We start from the raw sequence: 21674 nt of genomic DNA, 5'->3' as shown, positions 1-21674 counted from the left end.
GTCTACATGGTGCTGGAGGAGCCTGGCATTGCCCCTTACCTACCATGCCATTCCTGACCCCTGTCGGGGTCTGTGACCACCAAAATGATGCTAATCATTTAGCACTAAATGATTCCAATGCCAGGAGCCTTCCTCTCTGAGCATTCATGCAGCATGGGCGAGGCTCTGAGAAATTGTAGAAGAAGGCAGAGCTCAAGGAGGGAGTCCCAGAGGGGTGACAGTCCTTCGCTCATGCTGTGGCTCACTCCTGGGTTCCCTTCCCTCTCTCCTTTTTGTCTGTAGAACTCTCATCCATCCACCTGAATCTAGGGTGACCCTAAACATCCCAATCTGCCAGTGACTGAGGAGGGATTCCCCAGGATGCAAGACTCTCAATGCTAAAATTAGGAAAGTCCTGCTTAAACTGCCCTACTCGTCACCCTACTTGAATCTTTGGTTTTGAATCTTTGCATTCAGATTTTTTGATCCCATCACTGTACCACAATGACCATGGACAATTTACCTGTCAACACGTGCCTCATTCTCCTGCTGTGAGGGTAACTCAGGTTGTCAAAGGAATTAAATGAGTTACTATAGAAAAAGTGCCTAGAACTGTGTCTGGCACATAGCAAATACTCAGTGCTGTTAGCTGTGTTTATTTTATTTATTTATTTATTTATTGAGACAGAGTCTTGCTCTGTTGCCCAGGCTGGAGTGCAGTGGCACGATCTCTGCTCACTGCAACCTCTGCCTCCTCGGTTCAAGCAATTCTCCTGCCTCAGCCTCCTGAGTAGCTGGGATTACAGGCACGCACCACCACGACCGACTACTTTTTGTATTTTTAGTAGAGACAGGGTTTTAACATGTTGGCCAGGCTGGTCTCGAACTCCTGACCTCAGGTGATCCACCTGCCTCAGCCTCCCAAAGTGCTGGGATTACAGGCATGAGCCACCATGCCCAGCCCTGCGTTTATTAACTTGAATGGGACCTTTGAGATCACCGGCTTGGCCTCTGCTGGTTTAGGAATTCTCTCTGTGGAGACTCTGCCTGACCATGCTGCTTGATGCGGTCCTCACGTCCTCACCCAGGAGCGTTTTCTTTATGCCTTGGTGAACTATATACTGTCTGTGCTGAGGACCCATAGAGAATGAGACCTTCTCGATGACATCCCACAGCTCTGAGGACCACTCTCTCCTGTCTGCAGCCTGGATCTTCTCTTCCCTGGGTGGGGCCCCCCTTCCCTAGTGGGACCTGGCCCCCAGTCACATCTTGGCTGTGTTCTCTGGCAGCAGTGCTGTCTGTACCTATAAACTCAGGGCCCAACATTGAACTTGGGGCTCATGGGGCTTTTTCCTTCTGCAAACTGGTAGAATGGGTATAGATGGTGCCCAACCTCTGAATTAGACCTGCAGAGGAATTTCCAGAGAACAGAAGGTGACTGGCTCGTGCAGAAGGCTGTTGGCCCCTTTCCCCAGAGGCATTGAGGGCTCTGAACTTGAAGGGCCTACAGGAGTTTGTAGACAAGACCTCGGTTTCCCATGGGGGAGTTCAGCATATACTCCCTTTCTCTGGCCTGGCCTAGAGCCAGGCACCTAGGCATGTTTTTGACTCAAGGGGGCAGTAGAGTGGAGTGGTTGGGACCCCTGGCTTCCTGATCCACCTAACCTGGATCCAAATCTCCCCGTCCTCACTTCTAGCTATATGACCTGGGGCAAGTCACTTTATTACAGTCTCCTGTGTGCAGAGGGGATAGTTCGTACTTACATAGCACATGTGAAATAGTAAGTGGTGTTGTTTATGGTTGTTATTATTCCCATCCCCTGTGTGTGGCATACAGTATATTGCTCCTTGTGTACAGATGGGAACATGACTGTGTAAGGATGATATTTGCTCCTGGATCTCCATTTTCTTGTCCCGGGACCATGGAGAACTGTTCTGGAGATCATGGACCTCTCCTCCCAGCAGGGGTGAGAGTCCATGTGCTGTGTTAGTGGCTGGTGATGGGGCTGGGATGAGGGGTGTTTGCATCACATCCCAGCAGGGCCCTTCTGTGGAACTCCTGGATTGCCTTTGACGTTGGTGGCAGCCAGGCTGTTCTGGGTAGGAGCTTGGTGGTGCCCCCCTCTCACGCATCCTGGCCTCTGGTGGGTACTGGAGGGGTCACATAATGGAGGAAACAGATGGAATCCCTGGGGACACAAAAAAGTCATAGGTAAGTCACAGGATACTGTGCAGATCAGTACCTGGCACACAGGAGGGCCTCGATAGCTATTTGTGGAGAGTGAAAGAAAGAAGCAGGTGTCGGAGGTGACATTCCAGGCCCTCGGCATCCTCTAATGTGGTCTTGCGGCGTGTCAGTTGGCCAGATGAAGCCGCAGAGGGCTTGTATGTTGCTTGTTTTTTGTGTGTGTGTGTTTGTTTTTTGGGTTTTTTTTTTTTTTTTGAGACGGAGTCTCGCTCTGTTGCCCAGGCTGGAGTACAGTGGTGTGATCTCGGCTCACTGTAACCTCCGCCTCCCAGGCTCAAGCAATTCTCCCACCTCAGCCCCCCAAGTAGCTGGGATTACAGGACACGCCACCACACCCGGCAGATTTTTGTATTTTTAGTAGAGATGGGGTTTCGCCATGTTGGCTAGGCTGGTCTTGAACTCCTGACTTCAAGTGATTTGCCCGCCTCGGCCTCCCAAAGTGCTGGGAATTACACACGTGAGCCACCGTGCCCGGCACTTGTATGTTGCCTAAATCAGAGACTGGAAGGGTGGGTGGTGTGAGGTTGGGATGGTGTGTAGATGGCCCAGGTGGTCGGAATGGGACTGTGGGCTGGACATTTCTGGGCTGATCTACTCCGGAAAGACAGGCTGCTTTGAGTACCCTTGGAAATAACTTGCATGGCTTTATGGCTTCTTCCTCCGTTGTAAGCACTTTCTCTCCCCACTGTGGGGAGTGGTGGTCCCTGAAAGCTCCTATTCACAGCTCTGCCCCAGCCCAATGCAGAGTTCCTGTGTTTCTTGGATCTGCTTTTCCCTATTTCCCTCACTGACGAAGAGCTGGCTGCCCTCAATTTATCTGTGAATTTGCCAGGTTATTTTTTCCAATAAAAGTTAACTTTAGCACTTAGGGAACATGAGGCAGGTGGATCACTTGAGGCCAGGAGTTCAAGACCAGCCTGGGCAGCATGGTGAAACACTGTCTCAACTAAAAATACAAAAATTAGCAGGGCATGATGGCATGCACCTGTAGTCCCAGCTACTTGGGAGGCTGAGGTGGGAGAATCACTTGAGCTTGGGAGGTGAAGGTTGCAGTGAGCCGAGATCATGCCACTGCCCTCCAGCCTGGGTGGCAGAGCGAGATCCTGTCTCAGAAAAATAGCTAATTTTATGATACATTAATTTTTTATTTTAAAAGTAAAGTATCACTGTATACAGATACTTGGCAAATGGTTTCATATAAATATAGAATGGTATTTTACTTACTTTGTATAAAGTAAACAACCATGAAGACTATAATTTAGTAACAAATTGCTCAAATCCTTTGAAATAACCACTGTTAGCATTCTGGTTATTTTTCTTTCTATTGTCTTTCCCAGGCATGTATCCTTTTATACCTAGTTGGAATTACAATGTGCATATGGTTTTTATGTCCTGCTTCAGAAAAAAACCCTACGCTCTGTAACATGAATGATTCAACAAGAGAAACAACCAACACACCTGGGTTGATAATACTATTTAAAGAGCTCTACAAACATTTGGGAGAAAAAAATGCCAGAGCTCCAAGTAGAAAAATAGTGAGACATGGATAGGATTTTCCATAGGGGAAACAAATGGTTAATTAATATTTACTTTATTTTATTAGAGATAGGGTCTTGCTCTGTTGCCCAGCTTGAGTGCAGTGATGCAATCATAGCTTACTGCAGCCTTGAACTGGGCTCAAGTGATCCTCCCACCTCATCCTCCCGAGTACCTGGAACTACACACAGGCACCACCACGTCAAGCAAATTTATTTTATTTATTTATTTTTTTGAGACAGAGTCTCTCTGTCATTCTGTCGCCTAGGCTGGAGTGCAGTGATACAATCTTGGCCTCCCGGGTTCAGGCAGTTCTCCTGCCTCAGCCTCCTGAGTAGCTGGGATTACAAGTGCCCGTCACCACACCTGGCTAAATTTTGTATTTTTAGTAGAGATAGGGTTTCATCATGTTGGCCAGGCTGGTCTCAAACTCAAGTGATCTCCCTGCCTCGGCCCCTCAAAATGATGGGATTACAGTGTGAGCCACCATATCCAGCCGTATTTTATTTTTTGTAGAGACGGGTCTTGCTGTATTGCCCAGGTTGGTTGTGAACTGGCCTCAAGTGATCCTCCAACCTTGGGGATTACAGGTGTGAGCCACCATGCCTAGCTGAAAAACAGTTAATTAACCATGAAAGATAGTCAGTCTCATTATTGAAAATATTGCAAATTAAAGCAGGATACCATTTCCCTTGATCAACTTAGCAAGGCTTTCTTTTCTTTTTAATGATTCTATTATTTGTTGGATAGGTTACATGTAAATTGGCATAAATATTCTGGAAAGCAATTTGGAAACACATCAGGAGCTATATATTTGTTTACTAATTATGTTTTTTCCTTTGTAAATATCTTACGTCCTTTCCTTCTCAAGTGGTCTTAATTTTTTCTTTATTCAATTATATTGAGTAGTTTCAGTAATAAAGATGACTCTGTATGCATCCTATTTACAGATCCCTGTTGTTTGCTTTACTCTTTTTAAGCTTCTAAGTGTTTTATATTTTTTTAATGCAGTTAGTTTTGTTGATCTGTTCCTTTGTGATTCTGTTATGCTCCTAGATTTGGGAAGTCATCCTTACTTAAGAGGTTGTATAAATGTTCAATTAAGTTTACTTTTTTTAATTTGGTTTAAAAATATTTAAAGTGTAATTCTATCTAGGATGTATTTTGATTCTTAGATTGAGTCTTTCTCAGAATTGTTAAGGGGTTATTCTGACATCAGTTGATTAATCCTTCCCTCTCCAGTTTATTTGTGAAGCTTCCTTTAGCATTTATTATGACATTATTTCTGGACTATATTTTTTGAACTACATAATTTCTTTCTATGATCTATTTTCCATTTTGCCCTCTGTTTTAATTATTTTAGGCTTATAATATTGGTTATAACCTCACCTTTTTAAGAGGGTCCTGCTTATAGATTTCCCTAGTTGAACTTTAAAACCATTTAGTTAACTTAAAAATAAATAAAAAACCTTGTGAGGATTTGTGTAGTAGTTACATTCAACAATATATAAATTAATTTCTTTAAAAAACCGGTGTTTCAATATTTTGACTTGTCATCAATGGACATGTTATATCTTCACATACAAAACTATTTTTAAAAATGTCTTTGTGGGCCGGGTGCCGTGGCTCGTGACTATAATCCTAGCACTTTGGGAGGCCTAGGTGGGCAGATCACTTGAGCTCAGGAATCCAAGACTAGCCTGAGTAACATGGCAAAACTCCATCTCTACAAAAAAATACAAAAATTAGCCGGGTTTGATGGCACGTGCCTGTAGTCCCAGCTACCCGGGAAGCTGAGGTGGGAGGATCGTTTAAGCCCAGGAGTTCGAGGCTGCAGTGAGCCGAGATCGTGCCACTGCACTCCAGCCTGGGTGACAGAGTGAGACCCTGTCTCAATAAACAAAACAAAACGAAAATAAATATCTTTGTGAACTTTTCTACTTTTTTTTGTATATTGGTCAGATACATTTTTCATTATGCTCATTTCTCTATATTTTATATTGTTGTTAGGAATAGTATCTTTAAAAACTGTATTTTCTTGCTGGTGCATAGGAATATCATTGCCTTTTGCATGCTTATTTGATTAGCCGCTTTGCTGAGACCATTTTAATTTATGTTGTTTGTCAGATGACTGTTTTGGGTTTCTGAGGTTATACAGTCATTTCACATGTACCTAAGAATCATTTTGTCTGTTTTCAATGTCTGTGCTTTCTATTTAATTAGCCAGATCTGACTTGACTTTTCTTTTCTTTTCTTTTTTTTCTTTTCTTTTCTTTTTTTCAGACAAGGTCTCACTGTCACTCAGGCTGGAGTGCAGTGAAGTGTAGAGGCTCACTGCAGCCTTGACCTCTTGGGTTCAAGCGATCTTCTTCCCACTTCAACCCCCAAGTATCTGCGACTACAGGCACACACCACCATGCCCAGCTAGTTTTTAAATGTTTTCTGTAGAGACAGGATCTCACTATGTTGCCCAGGCTAGTCTCAAACTCCTGGGCTCAAGCAATCCTTCCACTTTGGTCTCCCAATGTACTGGATTTACAGACATGAGACAGCATGCCCGGCCTGGCAAGAACTTTCATGATGCTATTTAGGGATACTGCTGATGAAAGACATCCTTATTTTGCTCTTTGTTTTAAAGGGAAAGCTTCTTCCATTACTTTGATGTTGCTCCTGGGATGTATGATGAGATCTGCCTACTCCTACCCAAAGGGACTGGTGTAATTCACAACAACTCCAACAAAACTTCTTTCCAGCCCTTAATATATCGGTCACAGAGCACTAGAGGGCTTGTTGTTTGGAACGATTACTCTTTTTAGAATCCCCAGGTTGCCCCAAACTCTGAGCCCACAGTGCCTGTTTGCTTCCAGCTCAGCCCTTGCTTTCTCTCTTCTGAAAGCCTGACTTTTGGGAGCTTGTTCCTCCCTGGCAGGATTTAGCAGTCTCTCCTGCCAACCCCACCTGCTGATAGAAGAGCTGGTGCTTGACACTGGGCAGCCGCAGGGCTGGGTTACCAAGTGCAGCCCTGGACCAGAGGAGGCATTAACAACACCCCTTATAGGCTGCCTGGCAGAGGAGCCCTGTGGACCCTCAGTCATCTGTACTTTTGCCCTTTTCCCACCTGTCCCTTTTCCCCCCCAAAACCACATCTGTGAGGTCAACTGGAACCCATGTCTTACCCATGAGTCTGCTGGACTTCTGGTACTATGCTCTGGGTGTCTTCCCAGTCCACTGGGAAAATAGCACAAAAAGGGATTAATACAACACAGGGTGAAGAGGTCTTGTTTGCATTATATGAGGCTCAGCTCGTGGAGCAACTAACTGCTTAGGACAGTCAGAGAAAGCTTCATGGAGAACGTGACATTTGAGCTGGGTCTTGGAAATTCTGTGAGGCAGATGAGGGAGAAAGGCTTCAATTGTGATTATTTCCATGTATTTCATATTATTGTTGCTGTTAGGAATAGAATCTTTTAAAACCATATTTTATTGCTGGCATATAGAAATATTGAGTTTCACATATTTATTTTGGAGCAATCGTCAAAGGCTTAGAAGCCTGGGAGAGCCTGGCCTCTTTGGGGAAAAGATGAGAGTTTTCTGAGAGATAAATGGGGTGGTGCTGTCAGGCTCGATGAGTGCTGCTGGGGTTCGAGGTTGGGGGCCGACTGGACACCAGCAAAAGGGGTGACCCAGAAGACTTCTGGAAGAGATGAGATGGAAGCTGGCCTGGAAGCATAGAGAGGCTTTAGATCGAGTGGCAAGAGGAGGTAAAGTGGAAGGGGAGGACTGCTACAATATTTGTAGCATTCCTGCTAAGTATCTTCTAGGCGCTTTGTTAGTCATTATTTTACTACATTTAATTTTTCCCAACAGCTCTGCTAGGCAGCTGGTGGTACCTTCATTCTGTGGATGAGGAAACTGAGGCTCAGGGAACTTGAGTGACACCTTGATGAACTGGACAGACTAATTTCTGAACCCCTATGCTTTTAGGGTCTATCTGCTGCTGTTCACATGTATAATAATATATACAATTATATATGTATATATATCAGCTTTATTGATGTGTAATTCACATGCCACACAATTCATCCACTTAAAGTGTACAATTCAGTGGTTTTACTATGTTCAGAGTTGAGCAGTTATCACCACAATCCAATCTTAGAACTTTTTTTTTTTTTGAGATAGTCTCACTCTGTTGCCCAGGTTGGAGTGCAGTGGTGTCATCTCAGCTCACTGCAACCTTTGCCTCCCAGGTTGAAGCGATTCTCATGACTCAGCCTCCCGAGTAGTTGGGATTGCAGGCATGTGCCACCATGCCCAGCTATTTTTTTTTTTTTTTTTTTTTTTGTATTTTTAGTAGAGATGGGGTTTCTCTATATTGGCCAGGCTGGTCTCGAACTCCTGGCCTCAAGTGATCTGGCCACCTCAGCCTCCCAAAGTGCTGGGATTACAGGCGTGAGCCACTGCGCCCCGCCCAATCTTAGAACATTTTTATTACCCCTACAAAGAACTCCCCCACCCTCCATCCCCTGCAGCCTTGGCTAATCTACTTTCCGTCTGTATGCATTTGCCTATTCTTGACATTTCATATAATGAAACTGTACAATATGCAGGCCTTTGTAACTGGCTTTTGCCTGGCATCACATTTTCAGGGTTCAGCCATGCTATAGCTGCTATAACATACATTGATACTTCATTTCTTTTTAAAAAATTTTTTTGGTGGGGAGACAGAGTCTTGTTCTGTTGCCCAGGCTGGTGTGCAGTGGTATGACCTGGGCCCACTGTAACTTCCACCTCCCAGGCTCAAGTGATTCTCGTGCCTCAGCCTTGTGAGTAGCTGGGATTACAGGTACATACCACCATGCCCGGCTAATTTTTTTGTTTTTAGTAGAGATAGGATTTCACCATGTTGGCCAGGCTGGTCTCAAACTCCTGGCTTCAAGCCATCCACCCACCTTGGCCCCCCAAAGTGCTGGGATTACAGGCGTGAGCCACCACGCCTGGCCACTTCATTTCTTTTTGTTGCTGAATGATATTCCCTTTCATGGAGAGACCACATTTTGCTGATCCAGTCCCCAGTTGGTGGACATTTGGGTTGTTTCCACTTTCTGGCTTTCGGGCCATTGTGAATAACGCTGCCATGAACATCCACATGTAATGTGTTTTTGCATGGACGTATGTTTTTGTCTCTTGGGTATATACCTAAGAGTGGAGTGACTGGGTCATATGGTAACTCTGTGCTCTGTGTTTAACCATTTGAGGAACTGCCTGACTGTTCTGCACAGCGGCTTCCCAACTGCTGCTTGTACGAGGCTTGCCTTCAGCGTGACAGGACTAGGAAGAAGATCAAACCATAAAGTCTGTGTGAATTGCCTGTTTTCAAAGAAGTAGACTATTGTAAAGCAGTCTTTAGACTGCATCTGCGCTGTCGAGTCTTTGATGATTCTAAAGGGACTTGTGGATTCTGCAGGATCTCAAAGGCACTGCTATGAATGCCAGTCATCTTTGTGCCGGCAGACACGATTCTGGCTAGTAGGCTGTGGTAACAGAGATGGTGCTAACATAAATCCTTAGGTTCAGGGTGCAAGGGAGGGACAGGTGTGAGTTAATGCCTATGAGGAGGGCTCCTGGAAGAGGGAGGGCAGGGTCTGAAGCCTGGTCCTGGGGAGACAGGTGGGAGGGCAAGGAGGCTGGAAGGGGGCATGGAGGTGGGGTCTGTGTGAGTCTGGGACAAGTTCTCGGGCAGCTGTGGCTGATAACTCTGGTTTGTTTTTGTTCTTTGGCTGCAGACCTGGCCGAGTGCAAGCTGGTCTCCTTTCCCATTGGCATCTACAAGGTCCTGCGGAATGTCTCTGGCCAGATCCACCTCATCACCCTGGCTAACAACGAGCTTAAGTCCCTCACCAGCAAGTTCATGACCACATTCAGTCAGCTCCGAGGTAGGCCCTGGTCAGCTCCAGCCAGGAGAGCATGGCCAGCCCTCATTGTTCAGGCTCTGACCCTGTCTGGGGAGTGCCACCAGAGCTGGTCCCTGGTCAGCGACACCCATGAAATCATTCCCATGGGTAGACTTTGAAAATGGACCTGTGTTCTCCCTGCAGCTTGGAACTCTCTAGGTCACTTCTGCCTCTAGCTGGCTGTGAAGCAGATTGAACAAGGATCAAGGGTGTGGTTCCTGGAGTGATTCTCTTGTTCCAAACAGACCAGCAGGGTGTTTGGGTCCTGAGGCCCTGGGAGTTGTTATTTCCCAGTAGTCTTGAATGAGCCCCCTTCTCACCTTCCAATCTAGTGTTGTTCTCCTGTGTTGCTCTCTCAGTTCAGGAGTGACAGATGCCAGGGATATTGGCATTTTCTTTTCTTTTTTTTTTGAGATGGAATCTTGCTGTATCGCCCAGGCTGGAGTGCAGCGGTGTGATCTCGGCTCACTGCAGCCTCCACCTCCCAGGTTCAAGCGATTCTCCTGCCTCAGCCTCCCAAGTAGCTGGGATTACAGGTGTGTGCCACCACACCTGGGTCATTTTAATATTTTTAATAGAGGTGGGGTTTTACCATGTTGGCCAAGCTGGTCTCAAACTCCTGACCTCAGGTGATCTGCCCGCCTCAGTCTCCCAAAGCACTGGGATTACAGGTATGAGCCACCATGCCTGGCCGATGTTGGCATTTTCTCTGCTGGGCATATTCAGAGCACGTGGTTGTAGGTGCTTGCCATCAAGGTGGCAGGAGTCCAGCAGGTGAGCCTCGTAGATGCTCTAGAAATGGTTCCTCTGGATGGACAAGCAGTGTGGCCTGACTGCTGCAGTGCCTGCCCTCTTCTCCAGAGAGCAGTCTCTCCATCCTTCTACGAGAGGTCACTGCTGCTCAGTGACCCATGTGACAGAGCTGTGGCATGGGCGCCTGTTGTACGTTTGTGAACGAGTGGAGTGGGAGAATTGCGGAGGGCACAGGAAGCCTAGGGGGGCAGATCCTGCTTCATCCCAGACTCACATGGACCCCAACTCCATGCCCCCCTTCCAGCCTCCTTGCCCTCTCACCTGTCTGCCCTGGAGACCAGGCTTCAGAGCCTGCCCTCTGTCTTCCAGGAGCCTTCCTCACAGGCATTAACTCACACCTGTCTCTCCCTTGCACCTTGAACTTAAGGATTTGTAACAGCACCATCTCTGTTGCCACAGCCTACTAGCCAGAATTGTGTCTGCTGGTACAATGACGACCAGCATTCATAGCAGTGCCCTTGAGACTTTGAAGAATCCACAAGTCCCTTTGGAATCATCAAAGACTCAACAGTGAAGATGCAGTTTAAAGAGTGCTTCACAATAGTCTACTTCTTTGAAAACAGGCAATTCACACAGACTTTCTTCCTAGTCCTGTCACACTGAAGGCAAGCCTCATACAAGCAGCAGCTGGGAAGCTGCTGTGTAGAAAGGTCAAGCAGTTCCTCAAATGGTTAAACACAGAGCACAGAGTTACCATATGACCCAGTCACTCCCCTCCTACGTATATACCCAAGAGGTGTAAAAACATATGTCCACGTTGCCAGGTGCAGTGGCTCACGCCTGTAATCCCAGCACTTTGGGAGGCTGAGGCAGGTGGATCCCCTGAGGTCAGGAGTTCAAGATCAGCCTGACCAACATGGCGAAACTCTTCTCTACTAAAAATACAAAAATTAGCCAGGTGTGGTGGCGCACACCTGTAATCCCAACTACTTGGGAGGCTGATGCAGGAGAATCGCTTGAACCTGGAAGGTGGAGGTTGCAGTGAGCTGCGATCGTGCCACTGCACTCCAGCCTGGGTGACAGAGCAAGACTATGTCTCAAAAAAACAAAACAAACAAACAAACAAAAACCAAAAAAACAAAACCATACATCCATGCAAAAACACATTACACATGGATGTTCATGGCAGCATTATTCATAACAGCCTGAATGCTGGAAAGTGGAAACAACCCAAATGTCTATCAACTGGGAAATGGATCCACAGAATGTGGTCTCCCCATGAAAGGGAATATCATCTAGGATCTAGGAATGCTCTATGTGATAGGGATATGAAAAGGGTCTAAGATCCTGTTTAGAGAAAGAAATACATGAAATGCTGATGATGCATGAGGGACCCGAGCAAGCCTATCTCATAGGGCTGACTTTAGGCTAGGCAAGCTTCCTGGAGGAGGTGTGGGCATTGGGCAGGCCAGGAGGGAGAGGGTGCATGAAGTGGCAAACACAGTGCAGGGACAGTGGCTCAGGAGGGAGCTACAGGCAGGACTTGGAAAGGCCACCATGCAAACAGAAGGACAAGGAGGAGGGATTAGTCTACATAGCTGTTTCTGAGTGAAGCTCACAGAGTTTGTTGCATTTGTGCCTGAAAAGCTAAAATCCCTATGACTTGGAGGACAGGGAGAGGCTCCTAGAGCAGGATTTCCAGGTCTGGAACTTTCCAGGCCATGGCTGCCTTTCCAGGCCACCTGTGTTAGTCCCAGGGTCCTCTAGTGCTGTGCTCAGCCAATTGGGATTGGATGTTTGCTTTCCCGAGGAGGATAGAATGATTGAAAATGGAGGATGGGGCTGTCTGGGCCCTCAGAAAGGGCACAGTCAGGCCCTTTGGGTAAGAGGAGAGTTCACTTGTGCTTTTACTTCATTAGACCTTCCCTTGAACACCTGCGTCTCCCAGACCTAGGTCCGGAGGCCCAGAAACAAAGGCCAATCCACCAGGGTCTCCCCCTGAGGAGACCAGGGTTGCAGGACACATTGTCCTCACCACCCAGTGCTGTGATACGGGTATGGACAAAATGCTGGAAGGGACTGCTGGGAAGAGGAATGAATTCTTCCTGAGAGTGGCATGGGCAGGGCCTGGGTATGGATGCAAGAGCTTTGAAACTGCTTGACATTTGGGGAGAGCCTTGTGGGATGAGTAAGTAGGCCCTCCGCAGAGGGCATGGGGAAAGGTGCCAGAGAAATGCTACTTAGCCCATGCATCTGTGGGATGCGGAAATGTATTTACGTAGCACCTTCTGGTTAGAAGTCTGTTGAAGTTGCTGTTTGAACTCCTTCTCTGCTGCCAGTGGCTCCTGACTCCCTCACGCTGCCTTGAATCACAAAGTGCCTGCTAATTGAATTCACAGAGGCAGCGGATTGAGGGATGCGGTGGCAGCAGGGAGGGTGGGAGCTGAGCACCCTGTTGGGCTCTCCCCCTACCCTGAGAGATGGCTGTGGGCCTGAGCCTTTGTTGTGGTTTCTCTTTCAAATAGAAAAGCCCTCTTCTTTTATGTGTGAAGAGGAGGCTTAAATAGGCCTGGCTGAGCTCAGCAGGCCTGCTGTGTCCTCCTCTGGGTGCTTGCAGAGGTGGGCTGCCTTAGTGCTGGGGAGAGAACAAGCTGCTTCCTCCCTGCCTGCCACAATGTCTCCTGGGGCTGCCCTGGGGACTCTTCTGCAAGGCCCAAGGCCCTGGCAGGGGTGGGTCATCTCTAGGTGATTCCATCCCCTTGATGTCCTTCATCCATTTTATGGAAGGAAAAAATAAGACATGAGAAAGCCAAGGGCACACATGGAATTGGTCTGATGGCAGGTGGGCCCTGCAGAGAGTGGGTCCCCATGTCCCGCTGTGGCTCTTCTGTCCCTTCTGCTCCTGTATCCCTGTTTCCCCTCTTCCTCAAGTCTTAGCTCTTTTTAGTGAGTGTGTCCTGGGACTGCCAGGCCAGAGGTGTAGGAGACACACCTATGGCAATAAACGAAGACCACCCAAATGAGAAAAGCACAGGCTATGTATTCGGAGCTTGCTACAGTGAAGGAGTCAGCCACCATCACTTGTGTGTTGGCAGAGACTCAAAGGCAGGCAGCAGAGTGGTAGAGTGGAAAAAAGGGAAGACTTCAGGTACTCTCTGATTGTTGGCACGGGGGAGTTCTAACTAGAGGCGGAGCATCCTCTGTGATTGACAAGGAGGGCATATTGGCTTTCTTTTGTTGGTCCTTAATTGGAAGTGGGGACAAAAATCAGGAAGCTGTTAGTTGTTAATTGAGTCCCAGCCATTTGGGACCAGTTGTTATAGGGATTGTTGTTTAGCTTCCTGAATGATTGCTAGAGATAGCAGTCTGACTTCCTACAAATCTGACATATGGCAGGCTGGCATCCTGGCTGGTTACTGTAGATCATGGGTTGGTTTCCTGGGCAGGCTGCTGCGGGTTGTGAGTGGAGTTCTGTTTTTATGTTTGGCCTGGTCATTGCCTGTTTGTATATTCAGTCTCTCACACCCCTGCCCGTCAACTCAATCCAGCAGATTCCCACAAGCATTGGGTTTGGTGTGGCTGTGGGAATGCACGGGTGAGTGATAACAGCAGAGCCCAAATTCACAAGGTGCTCAGCTCTCCCGGCTCCATGCTGAGCATTCTCCCCGTATCATGTCATTTAGTCCTGGTAGCAGCCGTGTCATTTGGGAATGATAAGAAAACTGAGAACTGGACGTGGCCCCGGAGGAGCCCCTCATCTTGCTGATCTTGCAGGGGAGGCAGGTTTATGAGCAGACACCATGTCATAATGTGAGGGGCGGTGCAGCAGACGTTTGTCCACGGTCTGTGGGTGTCCAGGTGTTGGAAGTCAGTTTTGCTTTGAGTGATTAGGGAATCAGAAAGCCTCCAGAGGAAATGGCTTAAAATGTGGATTTGACAGATAAGTAGGAGTTTACCAGGTAAATAAGAATGAGTTTCTAAAGCATCTTTGGGACAGTGAAAGTTATGTTTGGGAAATAACTAGAAAAATGGTACAAGACTGAGTGTTACAGAGCGGAGGGATGGTGTGTTGTTAGGGACTGGCTGGAAGGAGTCATCTGCCTGGGTGGGAATGTTTGGGAAGAGTTCTGGGAGGTTGGGAGGGGATAGGCCCTGTGGAAAAGGCAGAGAAGCATCCTAGCAGGGAGAAGCTGTGTGAGGCCAGGCTAGGAAGGCACGGAACAGGCAGGGCCTTGAAGCCAAGTCATAAGGGAGGTTGCGAGCTCCTTCTGCCCTCCAAAGCGATGAGTTCCCTCATCTCAAGAGCCTGGGCCTGGGCCAGGGCAGCCGGAGCTGGCTGCTGGGGCTGCTGCAGGGCAGGGGGGCGGCTTTGATTGGTCGGGAGCAGCTGTGTGTGGGCGCGAGCGGGCGGACTGGGAGGTGGGTTGCTCCAGTCGGCCAGCCTGGGGCCTCCATGGAGACTTGCTGACCCCAAGACCCTGCATCTGGAGGTAACACAGCCTGGTGGAACTGGGTCCCAGAGGGCTTGTGAGTAGTTGGGGAGCATCCAGCAATGTGGAGTTGAGACGTTTCCTGGGGCTCGTGGCTCATTTTCTCCGATTTTTCAGCAGCACCAGGCTTCTTGCCTCTTTCTGTTTCCCCAAGTGTGTGTTCTTTACACTGTCCCTGACAGGGAGATGCCAGCCAGCCATAAACTCCGGGAAGAAGTGTGGTTTCCTCCTCAGAGCCAGGCCCTCCCAGGGGTGACCTCGGAGATGTGCCCAGGGTGAGCCCACAGGGTGCATGACACCTGGGGGGAGCCTGTCTGCAGAGGGCTCCTGGCTGCTCACTGGGCTGCCCCTTACCCTCACCACAGGGCTCTCCAGGCAGCAGCTCCTGGTGCCTGCCAGAGAAAATGGGGCAATTTTCCTCATTATCTCAGCAATTAGGACAGTCAGGAGGGAGGCACCAGGCTTTATCTTTACCTCTGGCAACTGCCTTGGTGCCAGAGGGGGCCACGCCTCAGCCTTGGCTCCTCTCTGCACACCTTGGGGAGTGGTCTTCCTGCTCCAAGGGCCCTACATGCCTGGTGCCTGGGGGTGGGTGTGGGCAGAGGGCATGGAGAAGCTAGGTTAAAGCAACTGAGTTCATGCTAACAGGCCAGGGTGGTGAGGACGGGGTGGGTCCCTCTGTTCCTCAGGCCATGCCATCAAAGCTGCTGCTGTCCACGTGTGGTCAGGAGTCTTAGGCGGTATTTGGGGGTGGGAAGGGGGTGTGCCAGTGAACAGTGTATGTCAGTGCCCCACAGGAGTTACTATTTTCTGGAGTTCTGGGAAGGGAGGAGACGGGGAGTGTCCCCTGGGCACATTACATTTCCAAACCCGGGGAGCAAGGGAACCGTCCTCAGAAAGGCTGTTGGGGTGGTGGGGTCACAGTGTGCTGTTCCTCCCCAGCTTCCTACTTCACTTCAGCCCACTGGGTTTACTTTTTCTAATAGCTGATGTTACTTAGTGGACAAAAGAGAAAAGAAGAGGGGGCTCAGGAATGTGTAGGGACAGCAGGGCAGACATGGAAGCTTTGTGCGGTCAGTGGGATGCTGAGGTTTGGTTGTAGCATGGGATCAGGCAGATCTACTCTGTCAGAAACACATTTTCTTTTTTTTTTTTTAAGATGGAGTCTCGCTGTGTCACCCAGGTTGGAGTGCAGTGGCACTATCTCTGCTCACTGCCACCTCCACCTCCCGAGTTCAAGCGATTCTTCTGCCTCAGCCTCCTGAGTAGCTGGGATTACAGGCACTTGCCACCACGCCTGGCTAATTTTTGTATTTTTAGTAGAGACGGGGTTTAACCATGTTGGTCAGGCTGGTTTCAAACTCCTGGCCTCAGATGATCCACCCATCTTGTCCTCCCAAAGTGTTGGGATAATAGGCCTGAGCCACAGCGCCTGGCCAGAAACACATTTTCTGGTTCTTTCAGTGCAGCCCACCACTGGAATAGTGGGGTCTGGGAGAGTCCATCTCCCCTGAGTTATGCACAAGGGGCAGACCCCAATTGCAGATGATCAAGAGTTCCTACCTGGTACCAAGGCAGTGACAAGGTTCTGGCCTTCTGCATCAGTTTTTGCCATCAGTCCTCAAGGGCGCCCCACCCCTGGAGCTACCTGGATGACCTCAGTGAAGCAAAGGCCAAACTGTTTGTGACCCCTGCATGGCTGCTTCTGGGCAGTGGGTCAGCCCTTCCTAGCAGTGTTAAGGAACCCAAGCATCATGGGCTTCAGCATCCTTAGTAGAATCCCAGAGATGGGATCACTGAGGTCAGAGGGCATTTTGAGGCTCTACTACATATAGCAGAAGAACCGCCCAGCAGAGACCAACCAACCTACAGAGCTACAAAAAATAAGTTAAATTCCCTATGAAGGGGAGTTGGGGCAGCCTGGAGATGGATTGCTGCTGCACCAGCAGGAGAGCATCGCTTCCATCCTGGGTCTTAACCACCCCTAGAAACCAGCAGACCTCAACAGCCCCCTTGCACCCCCCAGCCCAGAATTCTGTACAGTGTGTTGGGGGAGGAGGGTACACCTGGAACACCAGGACCGTGTGGCTCTGAGCCTCTGGTACCTCTGTCCTCCAGAGCCCAAGCTAACACTTCTTGCAACCCTGTAAGGCAGAAGACTGCAGTTTCCCTTTACTTCCCTCTTCCAGGCTCTAAGTGCAGCTCTCCTTTGCTCCCAGCTCTGCGATTCAGATGTTTCCATACCTGCCTCTGCCCTTCTTACCCATTCCCAAGCACCTCTCTTGTTGCTGTTTATGTCTCTGCCACACCTGCAGAGCTCTAAGGCTTCATTTGAAAAACGTATCCTATTTACTTATTTATTTTTGATTAGGCAGTAGATGCACACAATGTGATATTTTGAGGATTGAAAGGATAGTGGGGAAAAATAAGTCTGCTCTTCTACTCCTGTCCCCAGACATCCAAGTCCGTGTCCAGAGACAACCACCATTACCAGTACTAGAGATATTCCATGCCTATGTAAATATAAATATACTTCATAATAGTAGCATTTATAATATGCCACCATGGGTAGGTACTGTTGTAAGCAAACAGAGCATAAAGTAACAAGTAACTTGCCCAAGTTCACACAGCAAGAAAAAAGAGCTACCTTAGTCTTTTCTTTTGAAACAGGTCTCCCTCTGTCACCCAGGCTGGAGTGCAGTGGTGCAATCTCGGCTCACTGCAACCTCTGCCTCCTGGGCTCAAGTGATCTTCCCTACTTAGCCTCCCGACTAGCTGGGACTACGGCACACACCATCAAACCTAGCTAATTTTTTGTATTGTTTGTAGAGACAGGGTCTTGCCATGTTGCCCAGGCTAGTCTTGAACTCCTAGACTCAAGTGATCCGCCTGTCTCAGCCTCCCAAAGTGTTGGGATTACAGGCGTGAGCCACTGCACCTGGCCTGCCTTAGTCTTTTTACGGAGGCAGAATGTTTAGTACTTTATTTTAGTCTGTTCCAGACCTTGTTAAAAGTGCTTTTTCTGCCCTTCCCCTTGTCCACCCCCAAGGAGTGAGTGTGGCATCTGGAAATGCCCTCTGACCCCTGTGGGCAGCAGCTGTCTCTGTGTGAAGCCTCCTCAGCACTGAGCATGGGCTGGTGGAAGGACACTGCCCACCTGACCATCTGACTCTGCCCTGCTGGGGAGTCCGTGCAGTCAGGGACTGTGATTGCTCATTGACGCAGGTTCAGAGCCGAGGTGCTGATTGAGGTTTGGTGAGCAGGTATTTTTGGAGTTGGCACATTCATCGAGCATGGGTTGTATAATTACTGCAGGCCAGCCTTGTCTGTCCCCTAATGGAATTGGCAAGCTTCTCTCTCAGCTGGGGTTAATCTAAGGCCTCTGAGTCAGCCTTGGCAATTGTCCAAGATAAGGATGGTACAGGAAGTAATAAGAGGAACTTGGGGAAGAAAAGGTCCATTTAACAGACACCGGAAACCACAGTTCAGTAGGTTTAATCAATAAGGAAATGTCATGATGGGGGCTGCTCTCAGGCTGGGTACAACGTTGGGAGTGGAATGGAGTGGGATCTTTTTCCAGAGCCCCGGTCCATCCTGGGAGCCCTGGTTGTTCCACTCTGAACCCTGGCCTGGTGCAGGAAGAATCTTTGGAACCCCTAATGCAGTCTTCTGGGACCAGAAGATCTCAGCCCTCTCTGTCCAGAAGAGGGGGCAGTAAGACCTTGGGCAGATGGCCTGGGTGCTGTGACTCCAGAGGTGAGAAGCAAAGCCAGACGTGGCTGTGGCTGTGTTGGACTGGAAGCCCAACACACTGGCCGATCCCGTGGCTGGGGCTTTGGCCACACTTTTATTCTTCCTCTGAACTGGAAACAACAGAGAAAACCTTAAATGCCTGGTTTGGGGCCATATAAGAGATAAAAAGAAAGCCAAGGCATCAGCAGCCTTGCTGGCCCCAGTTGGCCTTCGTGGCCTCAGTTTCCTTATCTGAGAAATGGGGAAACATCTACTCCATAGTGATTTTGTGAGGTTGGAGATAATGCTTATAAGGTGCCCTGTGTAGGGTTTGGTGCCTGCAAGATTCTTGATGAATGATGCTTCTGATACAGTGATGGTGAAGACACTGGGGGGCTTAGTTGTAGACAAGAGAGGTCTCTGGCCAAGTAGTCAGGATGATGGTCCAGTCATAGGAATCTCTCTCCACAAGGAATTTCAGTGAGAACAGAACTGGAGAGATCCCCAAGTCCACGTCTTCACGGATGGGGACCCTGAGGCTCAGAAGGGAGAAGTGGCTTTTCTGACCTGCCTCCAGGAAGATGTAGGGCGAGACCTCAGTTCAGGGTCCCCGGGTCCCCGGTCAGGCTCTTTGCCATGGAAGCAGGTGGTGTGGTCACCTGCTTCTCAGCTAATGCTAAGAGGCTGTTTTTAACTGGTTGTGTATATATACCCCACCTTACCGCACAGAGGATTTGTGGAGCTTGTGACGCAGGCAGCTTGGGTAGAGCAGTGGAAACCACAGTGGGAGCAGAAGCAACTCAGAGGCCCTGCTGGGCCGTGGCTTCTGAGAAGTGAAGCTGGATGGCTGGGAAGAACTTGCTCTCTTGCCGGTGCACCCCAACCCCATCAGGATGCGTGCCCCATTCTGTCTAATTCAAGGCCTTTCTGTGGAATGCTTCCTTCCCATGGAGCTCAGATTTGGCTACCTGGAGATTTACTCTAACAATTTTGGTGGAATTTGGCACATACATTGACATTCATAAAGCCCTAGGGGTTGGACAAGGGGGTGACTGACAGGGGTGGGACATCCATCCCCAGGAACCTGCTGTCTTTGCCCTCCCTTGGGAAGGGGGCCTAGAAGCAGCTCCGTGGTTTGGTTCCCACTCAAAACCTACCAGGTTTATTATAAACAACTTTATTCTTATAAATTTGGCAACTTAGAAGAAATGGACCATGTTCTTGAGAACCACAAACCACTAAAACTCAGCCAAGATGAAACAGACAACCTGAATAGACCTATGACTATCAAATAAGTGGAATTCATAAATAAAAAGATCCCAAAGAAGAAATCTCCAAGCCCAGGTGATTGCATTGGAGAATTCTATCAAACTTTTAAAATGAGAATTAACATCAATTTTACACAGCCTCTTCCAGAAAATAGAAGGGAAGGGCATACTTCCCAATCCATGCTATGAAGTTGATATTACTCTGATATCAAATGCAGACAAAGACAGTATAAAAAATGTGAAAGAAAAAGAAAATACAGACCAATATCTCCCAAGAACACAGATGGAAAGATTCTCAGCAAAATATTACCAGTCAAATTCAGCAATGTATAAGAAGAATATATGACATGTGTAAGTGGGATTTATCAGTTATTCCAGGTATGCAAGTCTGGGTCCAACTTTAGAAATCAATCAGTGTAATCTATTATATGAAAAGGCTAGGCTGGGCGAGGTGGCTCACGCCTGTAATCCCAGCACTTTGGGAGGCTGAGGTTGGTGGATTGCCTGAGCTCAGGAGTTCGAGACCAGCCTGGGCAACATGGGGAAACCCCGTCTCTAGTAAAATACAAAAAATTAGCTGGGCATAGTGGCGGCATGCACCTGTAATCCCAGCTACTCGGGAGGCTGAGACAGGAGAATCGCTTGAACCCGGGAGGCAGAAGTTGCAGTGAGCCGAGATCGTGCCACTGCACTCCAGTCTGGGGGACAGAGCCAGACTCCATCTCGAAAAAAAAAAAAAAAGGCAAAAGAAGAATCACACAATCATATCATTTGACAAAGAAAAAGCATTTGACAAACTCCAACTCTCAGTACACTAGAAATACAGGGAAACTACCTCAACTTGGTAAAGAGCATCTTCAAAAATCCTACAGCTAACATCAGACTTGATGATGAAAGCCTTTCCCCCAAGCTGGGAACAAGGCAAGGATGTCCACTCTCATCCTCAAAGTTCTAACCACTGCAATAAAACAACAACAAGAAGAAGATAGCTTTTCCCTGGGCTTTTTGCCGAACTGGTTTTTTTCACTCTGACCTCAAATGCCTTCCTAGCAATCTGAAATAACCTTCTTTTCTTGTTTACTATTTCTCCCTGCACTTGTCTGTAAGCTTGTTAAGGTTGGGATCTAGTCTGTCTCATTGCCATGATTTCCCGCTGTCTAGCAGAGCCTGCCCTGTGATAGGTGCTGAGTAATATTTTTTGAGTAAGTGGAGGCTGTGTTGGCATCATTGGCTCTGACTGGCTTCCTGCAATCCATGTGTCACAGCTGCACTGACCCTCTCTTATTTTCCCTTTTGATTCCTGCTATCATGTTGGCTTTGAATTTTGTTTCTGCAAAGGTTCCATAATCCAGGAACCAAGTGTCATGTGTCTTCTATCTCTAAGAGAGTCTCGCTCTCACTCTGTTGCCCAGGCTGGAGTGCAGTGGCAGGATCTTGGCTCACTGCAACCTCCACCTCCCGGGTTCAGGTAATTCTCCTGCCTCAGCCTCCCAAGTAGCTGGGATTACAGCTGTGTACTGCCATGCCTGGCTGATTTTTGTATTTTTAGTAGAGACAGAGTTTCACCATGTTGTGCAGGCTGGTCTTGAACTCCTGGCCCCAAGTGATCCACCCACTTTGGCCTCCCAAAATGCTGGGATTACAGGCATGAGCCACTGTGCCTGGCCTTGTTGAGTGTATTTAATTTTCAAAGATTACCCTTTTCTGACCGGGCATG

General features: G+C 48.3%; 1 protein-coding gene across 9 annotated transcripts in view; it reads left to right on the top strand.

Annotated features, from left to right (window-relative positions):
• Positions 1-21674, top strand: part of LRRC20 (leucine rich repeat containing 20) — an 85341-nt gene that overhangs the window by 32487 nt on the left and 31180 nt on the right. For 8 of the 9 annotated variants that reach the window (XM_008968953.4, XM_008968947.3, XM_057298922.2 and 5 more), the window contains one exon: positions 9547-9696. The exons of the other annotated variant lie outside the window; for it this stretch is intronic. In XM_008968953.4, the coding sequence (XP_008967201.1) occupies positions 9672-9696 (25 nt within the window). In that variant the 5' untranslated portion in view covers positions 9547-9671. The remainder of the gene's footprint in view (positions 1-9546; positions 9697-21674) is intronic. 9 annotated transcript variants of the gene reach the window in all.

The sequence above is a fragment of the Pan paniscus genome, chromosome 8, assembly GCF_029289425.2.
Source record: "Pan paniscus chromosome 8, NHGRI_mPanPan1-v2.0_pri, whole genome shotgun sequence".
In the NCBI taxonomy this organism is placed as follows: Eukaryota; Metazoa; Chordata; class Mammalia; order Primates; family Hominidae; genus Pan; species Pan paniscus.
The sequence above is the reverse complement of the archived record's forward strand: the minus strand, read 5'-3'. Positions and strand labels throughout refer to the sequence as shown.